The sequence below is a fragment of the Ctenopharyngodon idella genome, chromosome 17 (assembly GCF_019924925.1).
Source record: "Ctenopharyngodon idella isolate HZGC_01 chromosome 17, HZGC01, whole genome shotgun sequence".
Taxonomy (NCBI): domain Eukaryota; kingdom Metazoa; phylum Chordata; class Actinopteri; order Cypriniformes; family Xenocyprididae; genus Ctenopharyngodon; species Ctenopharyngodon idella.
The window spans coordinates 32,217,249-32,226,586 of NC_067236.1; the positions used below are offsets into that span (position 1 = coordinate 32,217,249).

At 38.8% G+C, this 9,338-nt stretch overlaps 1 protein-coding gene across 2 annotated transcripts in view; it reads right to left on the reverse strand.

The window, feature by feature from the left end:
* The window catches only part of vash1 (vasohibin 1), a 33,098-nt gene extending 28,143 nt beyond the window's left edge, over nucleotides 1–4,955 (reverse strand). Inside the window, exons 1-4 of one of the 2 annotated variants that reach the window (XM_051868244.1) lie at nucleotides 4,713–4,954; nucleotides 3,652–4,029; nucleotides 987–1,075; nucleotides 615–671 (exon numbers count right to left, since the gene is read on the reverse strand). In XM_051868244.1, coding sequence (XP_051724204.1) covers nucleotides 615–671; nucleotides 987–1,075; nucleotides 3,652–3,993 — 488 coding nt within the window. In that variant the 5' untranslated portion in view covers nucleotides 3,994–4,029; nucleotides 4,713–4,954. Of the gene's footprint in view, nucleotides 1–614; nucleotides 672–986; nucleotides 1,076–3,651 lie in introns of both variants that reach the window. The other variant, XM_051868243.1, reaches the window with a different exon arrangement.
* Nucleotides 4,956–9,338: the final 4,383 nt, after the last annotated feature.

Below are 9,338 nucleotides of genomic sequence, written 5' to 3' on the forward strand. Positions count from 1 at the left end.
AATCATAATTACATCATTATTTTTAACTAATTATGCCCTGACATGTATAATACATTTGTTTTAACATATTGCTCTACACTACGTTCAACACTGTCAGTACAATCAACATTGAAACAGATTTCAATTTTTCCACCACAAAATGTCCACCATATTGATTATTATTAGGTCAAAATTATTTTAATTTACTGATTATATAATTTATTTGGTCAGTTAAGGTATTCTGGAAATTGACATGCTCTTCCAGGTTTATTAAAAAAAAAAGTTAATTTGTCAAATGTACTAAATAGAATTAAACAAGCATCTATGTGTGGCATTTCAAACATTGATTATTAATATGTTTCTGGAAATATGTTTATGGGTAATTGACACAGAAAATTAAATATATTTTTGGAATACCATTCCATTTTATTTCTACTTCCTTAAATTTAAATTACAATGTTGCATCCTTTTTGCTACCGAAATTCAAATTCAGATATTGAATTGAAATGTAACAGTCTTTCCAAGTAAAATTCTGAATGGCGCATGATGCTACAGGCCAGCGGCACGACTCTCACGGCTTTTATTTCAAGGATGAAATGATAAAAGAAGGGAGCAGATATGTGAACTGGACTTACGCTGTGAGTGGCCTGCTCTTCTTGATCTCAAAGAACTGTGTTCCAGTGTGATTGTATCTGACAGACAATGTTAAGCACAGAGCACAAACAATCTGCTGTATCACCAGAGTTTACAGAGAATAACCTATATTAAGAGTCAAAAACAATATATAATGAAAGTGGATATACTGCATGATCTTTTGACAAAATATCATATCAATAATCACATGCATTGGGTCAAAATCACATTTAATCACAGACTGCCTGTAACGCTGAGCAGACCATTGAGAAATATTTCTTCTTACATTAAGTACACACTCGCATAATTTTGACAAAAATACTGAGTAGGAGCATGATCTCCTGCAGTGCATGGCAGTGAGTGTGAAAGGATACTGCAAGTCCCTGATGTATCTCTGAATGGCTTCCAGGCGATGAGGAATGCTGCTGCTGGCCGGGAATGTAGGCACACTTGGTACTGGAATCTACAGAGTCACGGAAGAATAACAGTAATCATCTTGAGAATGACATCACCTCACTGTGACTAATAACAGACTGCGATACACAGGCCAGGCTGATTAGTCAATGTCAATAGATAATAAACATTTAGGGTTTTCAGTATTTATTTTTGTGCTGTATATATCCAGCATTGAATCAGTAACAGTATGACTGTGCAGCTCAACTCACTGGATACTGATTAGATGCGTAGGATTTAATCAATCCACAAGGGATGAATTAAAGGAATAAAGTCACAAAGACAAATGGAAATCAGTCTACAAACTGTTACTGATACCACTATATGGTGCTGCAGGGATGATGTGTTTCTGTTGGCCAAAAGACATAAACAAGTTGCAAATTTTAATAGGATTTTGGTTAAACCTCTGAAATAAGGTCTGTGGTGAAAAGCTCATGATATTCTCACGTTTTACTCTATGACAAAAAATACTTCATTGATACCCCTTGTGATTGTTTTAAAGCTTTTATTTGCTTTGAAAAGCGAACAAGTGTCTAAATGGGACTACAGAGTTTGTGATGGACATTAAACGTCACATGAAACTCATCTACTCACTAGTCGCTTTCACAGTTTATAATCAAGCTCTAGCAAACTATTCTAACAAGGGATGCACCGATACCATTTTTTAAGGACCGTGTACCGATATTTTTTTTCTGGTACTTGCCGATACCGATGCCTATACATTTATTAATTTCTCTCTTTTTTTTTTTTTTTGATTTTGCAGTTTTCCAAGCACAACACAGTGAGACTAATTAATGTAGGTCAGCTTCTTTATTATTATTCTAATGAAAAAAGTAATAATTTTTATGTGCTTGTCACAAACTTGAAGAACAAAAATTTCACAGTGTCCAATAACCTTCAAAGGGCATAATTACCAATATATATAATTGATGTTATATAAAAATAAATTTACAAACAATACAACAAATACTATAGAGATACGAATTAAATAAACTTGTTTTTCAGATACAGTAGGTTTATTTACCATATATACATTTATTTAACATCTTTTGTTGTTTTATTAACATCAATGACAAATATTTAATTAGGCTACGGTCCCTTTAAGACCGAATCCATGGATACTGACACATATCCTGTTTTCACCCAAATGCATTTGACCATTCAGGCGCAAGGAGAACTGGGATCGCGTGCTCTCTCTCTTTCTTGCGCGCGATCAGTTCTCCTTGCGCCTGAATGGTCAAATGCACACATAGTTATCAAAATGTCCATCGTGTGGAGTATCTCACGTAAATACAGTCGGTTATGGCTTAGAGAGCGCTTCTGGTCTGTGTCATTCAGCGCAATTCCGCCTATCCCGCCTTCACTAATCGATAACGAATGATTGAAAGCATGCAGTTCGCAATGTGTGGATTGTCATCATTAATTTTGAAGTATTTCCACACCGCTGAGGCTGACATTGTTTCTGCTGCTGCCGTCGGTGTCTCTGTGCACGGAAAATTCTGTCAGTTACGTCACGTGAGGTATCGGTCTTTGGTATCGGGGATATTTTTAAGAGTACGAGTACACGAGCTTGGTATCGGGCCGATACCGATACTGGTATCGGTGCATCCCTAATTCTAACTCAAAGTTTTAGGGAAAATGTTTTTAAATAAAGACTGAAAGAGTTGTTGAAGCTTAATGATGGTGAGTTTATCTTGCAATTTTGATTTTTTTTTTCTCAGAATTCAGAATTTTATAATTCTGCTTTTTTCCCACCACGAAGAAAAAAAAAAAAAGTAATAGAGAGCGGATAGGGAAATTGATTTTTAATGATAACTTATAAGCCTTTAAAGAGAGCCCAACTCGAGGTTGTAAATCAATAGTATTTGCTTCTGTTGAAACCATCAGCCCACATTATTTAATCTTATTTTTAAACTAATCCTTTAACGGCAGAATTAGTGGCGATAATCTACATTAACCATGATGATGTACAGAAAATTACACAAATCAGAGAGTTGGAACAAGCAAAACATGCCAAAAGAGATATGTAGCTCCGCCCACTCCCATGAAGCACTGCGAATGATGCAATCAAGTCAGTCTCCCTACGCTCTCAAAATACTTATGTTTGCATATGCATTAAACTTAAAACATATTGTTTTTATATATAATCAACAATGCTTCATGGGATTGTAGTTCTTTCCTTCACTAAAGCTGTTAAGCTCACAATCTTGTACCTTTGTCTGATTTTTAAATATTTTATGGCTTCAAATCTAAGTTTGTATTGTTGATTCTCCTCGTAGCTGCTTGGTTTGGTTCATGGATTATAACGTCCTAACAAAGACTTTTTTGAAATTCCTATGGGAGAAATGAATGGAAAAAATACTTCTGGAACCAAGTGGGCAGCACTAATGCACTCTATTACTAACTTTTTTTCTCGCAATTGCAAGTTTATATCTCACAATTCTGACTTTTACTCTCAAAATTCTGAATAACTTTGTTTATTCTGTGGTGGAAATAAGCTTCCAAACCCTACATGTGTGTTTTGCTGATTCAGAAGAAAATTGACTGGATGTTTTGACATTGTTTTGGTGGCTGTGAAAGCTCTACCTTGGGCAGGTCGCTGGTTCCCCGTATCCTCCTGCCCAGCGCTTCTCCATCCGGGTGGATGCGGGCCACGTGCTGCCACATCTTCTCCCAGGTCTCCTCATTTACGGGCAGACCACCCCTATTAATGATGAACGGGATCCCACCATCCCTCTGATCTTCTCCATCATCCTCTTGTTCCTCGTCCCGCTCCTCGACTCCCTCCAAACTGAAAGCAGTCCGCAGCATCTTCAGCCCAACAGAAGCACGCGGCTGGCTCAAACAAGTCCTGATTCCTGCCTGGCTGTGGACGATTCTCCTCGGAGAGGAGCCGTGATGGAGCGCCCCGCAGCAGGACACCGGCATGGGCAGGCAATGGCACACGGTCGTAACCCTCACCTTCTTAAAAGTACAGTTTAGAAATTGTTGAAGGCCCGACCCGGCTAACAAAATAGACTCTAAGAACGTTTTGTTAACATTCCCATTACATTATATAATGAAAACATTGTATCTGAATGTTCTCTGAATGTTTTAAAAACATTACTTGGTTTTATGAGCGTTAACTTTCTATAATGCAAACATTATGGGAATGTTGCTTTTGAATGTTCTCTGAATGTTCTGAAACAAGTAGTAGCATTTAAAAAAAAAAAACATTTTAGAAAAAAGGTTGCATGAATGATATAAATAACACTTTTGTGCTAAAGTCTTTAGAACAATTTTAGAGACCAGATTACTCTTAACGTTCTATCAACGTTACTGGAAGAACGTTACTGAGAGAACCTTTAGAGAACGTTCTGAGAACCTTCTCACCTCACCGGGATGGCTGGGGTGTCCGAACAAACACTGACCCCCAGCCAAAACTCTGTCAACATATATCAACCAGCATACTAGTTCGATTAACATACAAATGCGAAACCTTCTGCTGTTAATCAGTCCAGAAATCCCATTATACTGACTATTCGCTGATCACAGACTGATTTTGTACAGAAAACATCGTGTTAGAAGAGAAATAAACAGCATTTCATCTTAAATTCAAGAATTAACTGTAATACGGAGAACACAAGTCTCATGGATGCGTTAAATACCGGTATTTAGCAGCATTACAGACAATGAGGCTACAGACGCTCCTCTGACATCACTATACCGCTGTCCGGGGCGTCACTCTCTGTTTTTCAGGCATTTAAATACAACACGATGCAGTACAATCGTTTTCCATGTTCAGCTTCATTCTTTTTCGGTTTGCTGTCCGAGCCATCGCCCTGTCAGATCACAGATCCCGTTATACGGCACTGATTGTGATGGCCGATTCGTGAACGACTCGTTTTGAACCGTTTCCTTTGAATGATTCGGGCGAACCGATTCGCGAAGCGTTTGTAGATCACTTTGTGTAGGTCAGAGTAAAACTGAGATTAAAACAATATTGTTACGTTTGGAAATAATACTGTTAATAATTAACATATGTTTAATTGGTTATGAATTATTATTGATGTTCATAATGTTGTTGTTGTTGTTGTTATTATTAATAATGTTGTTGGATAACGCTTCTATATAACATAATAATGAACACGTAGTGTTAAACAACAAATTTACATCAAAACGAAAGTAAAATTAGACGCGGAAACTTCTGTGAACTGTTTAGAGTGATGACTCGGTTGTGAACCAGTTCATTGAAACGAACCGTCCGAACGAACCGATTGGCTAAAATGATTCAGAATTTCCAGCGCTGAAGACGTGATCGACTCTCCCCAAGCCCTGTTTGATGCGCATGCGTACAATGAAAAGATATCTGGTATGGGGTCAATTCCATGCCACATACTTGAAGAAAAGAAAAATAAAGTATTGAGCAAAAAAAAAAAAAGGTTTTTGTTTTTTTCAGACAAAAATAAAGAATTGCAAAATTAAAAATAAAGTATAAATAAAATAGAGCAAAAATAAAGATGCAAAAATCAATGAAGATCTTTGATCCTATTTTATCTTTAACAGATTTTTAGCAGCAATTATTTTGCAACACATATTTTCCATGGCAACATCTACTAGTACATTTGCAAGGCTCCTTTTACTCTGCGTTTCAGTCAAGTGTGAGCTTGCGATACCGTTTTCACTTTGCATTTCACTTTTGCCATTGTTTTGACATGGGGGTGGAGTCAAGGGACTGGGCCACCGCAGGCCTGGCCACGCCTCCCTCGAAGTTACATCATCATCTTGAGACGCAGATCAAGGCACCATGGCTGAGCAGAGGTATGCGGGTGGATGTGGTGGGCACAAAAATGAATAGATACTCTGATTAAAAGATAATTTGCCATAATTATTACATACATTAATTCATATTACATGCATACATTTCATTTTTTTTTTTTAATGTGTCAGCTTTCAAAATGCTAGTAGCCTATATAGCATATGACTTTTTTTTCACTGTGCCATAACATGTTATCAAAGTAATCGGGTAACCTTTTAATTTACACTCTGTGTTCTGAGTTTGTCGCACGACAGAAAAATGTGTTATTATCCACCCAGCCAAATTTGACTGATAAAAAAATGCCAAGTAAACAAAATAAGTTATCAAAATCTTGAAAAATTAGCAGTATTCTCTGCTCTCAAAAGCTGGGGGGCGTGTCCGCTGTCGGCGCAGAAACCACGCCCACTCGACAGAAAGATGCCGTCTCTCTCAACTGTCAAATACCGCTACAATCTGAATGGATGCTCCCTCTAGGCGCCACAAGATGGGAGGATGAAGGCCGGGACGGGAGATAGTTGGTTCGGCCCCATTCACCAATAACAGCGGATTATCAGTGAATCCCAGCTGTCTCTGATGAAAGTTTGTAAAACTATCCAGTGTTAAATTATCACTCCAGAGGCGGGTGTTGGTCGTGATCCTCAGCTCTCCATCAAGATGGCTCTTCACAAAATGAATCCACCCCTTCTTCATATCATCGTTTCTAGGAAATTTAAATGAGACTGAGCTGTTTTATAAATTATCACAACCAGGTAATATGCATTTATGTGACAAAGGCATACCTAGCTAGCAAACTGTAGGCTGTAATAACGAACGGTAATGACAGTAACTCACGATTGAGCTGGCGAACCACTGATGCTAATGCGCTCTAGTTATTATTGTGTTAGGGGCGGGGCCATGCTCAGTGGCTCCAGTGCATCATCGAGCCATGAATACAAATCTCTGAATTGCCTTTACACAGACTTTAATTCATCTCAGCAAAAAAAGAAAAAAGGACATGGACCAGAAGATGGCTGCCGAGGAAGAAGAGGGGGTGTTACAGCCAAATACTGAGGGAGCTGGCTGATGAAGATGCTCCTGGCTACAGAAATTGGTTAAGAATGGGGCAAAACACATTTAACAATCTGGGGAGCCTGGTGGATCCATCATTAAGAAGGCAAGACACAGTGATGAGGGAGGCAATATCTGTTGGGGAGAGACTGGCATTAACATTGAGGTACTTGGCCACAGGACCTTCTCCTCTCTGGAATACACATTCTGGGTTAGTAGGCCCAGCATTTCCAGCATTGTAGTCAAGACCTGTGAGGCTCTTTTCAAGGCATCACAACAGGATTACCTCAAAGTACCCTCCACAGAAGAGGAGTGGAAACACATCTCCACCAGATGTGAGGAGAGGTGGAACTTCTCACATTGCATCAGTGCCTTCCCACATTGCATGTCAACATCCATCCTCAATCAGATTCAGGGTCGTATTACTATAACTACAAAGATTTCAATTCAATAGTTATCATGGCTCTAGTAGATTCGGACCTGAAATTTATTTACATCGTTGTAGGGACAAATGGCAGAGTTAGCGACGGGGGAGTTTGGGACAAATGTAGGTTGAGCCGGGCATTGGAAGACAACACACTGAAAATATCACCACTAGAAGACATGCCTGGACATCAAACCCCTGTCCCTTATGTTGTCGTGGCAAATGAGGCCTTTGGTTTGAAGCCATGGATGATGAGACCATACTCAAGGACACAACTTGATAACAACAAGTGAATCTTTAACTACAGGCTGTCTTGTGTACATTGTTGTGTTGAGAATGTTTTTGGAGTGTTGGAGTTAAACAGATTTAGAGTTTTTCGCCAAGGAACTGCACAGGAGCCTTCCAAGGATGTAATAATAACAAAGACAGCATGTGTCCTTCATAATTACCTGAGAACTGAATCTCTTATCCATTACACCTACACGCCAGTCTGGTGGATCAGGAGGACACAGAAACTGGTCGACTTATTCATGGAGCTTGGTGGGAAGAACCAGAATGTGCCCTATTGCAGCTTCCTCAGAAAATTCATCTTTGCAGGCAAAACAAGTGAGAGAGGAGTACTGCAGCTACTTCAACACAAATGGAGCAGTAAGCTGGCAAAAGAACACAATGTCTTGACTTTTTATTCTTCCTCCAGACTGCCATAACTTCTACCAATCTGTTTAAGATGCAGGATACAAAAAGATGATAATAAATGAAATGCTACAATCAAATACATTTTGTTTTGTTTTTAATTTTCAGTTCAGCCACCCTGGCAAATGCAAAATATAAAATACACAATGAAATAAGTTAAATTACTATTAAAGTTAAATTACAGATTAATATACATACTACTCCTCATCTTGGACAGTGTGAGCCAACTCAATTATCTGCCATTTCAGCTCCTTCGCCTTGCTGTCTGGCAGGCTTTAGACAACTTTCGAGGTAATGTAAAAACCCAGTGTGTGGTGAGGAGGTCTTTCATTTCAGGGAAACCCATAGCATAATGCATGGCATCTGCAGCTTTATCTAATTTTTGGACTCAGACACAGCCTTGTGGAGATGGGGTTGAGGTGGAGTTGTAGGAGTGGATGTGTATGTGGAAGTGGAAGGAGAAGATTCTCTGTTCTCTGGGGACTGTGATGTTGAGTGAGTAGCCAAAACTGTTGTCAGAACTTTCTTCAGGGGTGCAGGGGTCACGGAGAAAGGACAGGATGTGGTAATACTTCCAATTGGGGAGGTAAACATCTTCAGCTCCAGCCCCCGATTTTGTTTTTGCAAGCGACAACGGTGTACCAGTTCTAACGCGCCAAGGCAAAAGTTTGAGCAAAGTGTAGCCAGTTGACTGGGACATCTGTTTAATTTGATATTTTTTCATGTCCAAGGAGAAATGTTCTTAACTTCAGCAAAACTTGTATTAAATTCATTTTTATTAAGTTCTATGGTTCCAAACGGGAGTTCCTATCAGTTGTTGTAGGTGGGGCCTTAATTAGTGGGACACCGAAGAGAAATATGTCGCTTCTCCTTTAAGCGTTCGCGCTCAGATGCACGGTGTATGCGAGCGGAGAAGCAGAGGTAGTTTTTCTCTCTCATATTTATCTCTCATAAACTGTCTCTTTGTAATGTAATCACTACATTTATGATGTTAAAATATTGTTAAGAGTCATAATTTGTATCCGTGTGATTAGCATATTCTCCTTGAAAGTGGTACTTTTAACCGTGTTAAAAGTAGTGTTTCGTTTGCACGTGCATCTTTCCATGCAGGAATGAGAGAGTAGGCCTTCTGATATTGCCTCACACTACTCTGTTTAAGGTATGTTGTTTCAATCTGTGATCATTAATTTAAATGTTTATTGTGTAATTTGTGAATTTATTCGTGAATTGATTTAGAATGCATGTGTACTTAAGTGTATACTAGGCCATTTCTATACTAACTGTCTCGCGGTACATTTTCATGCAATGACA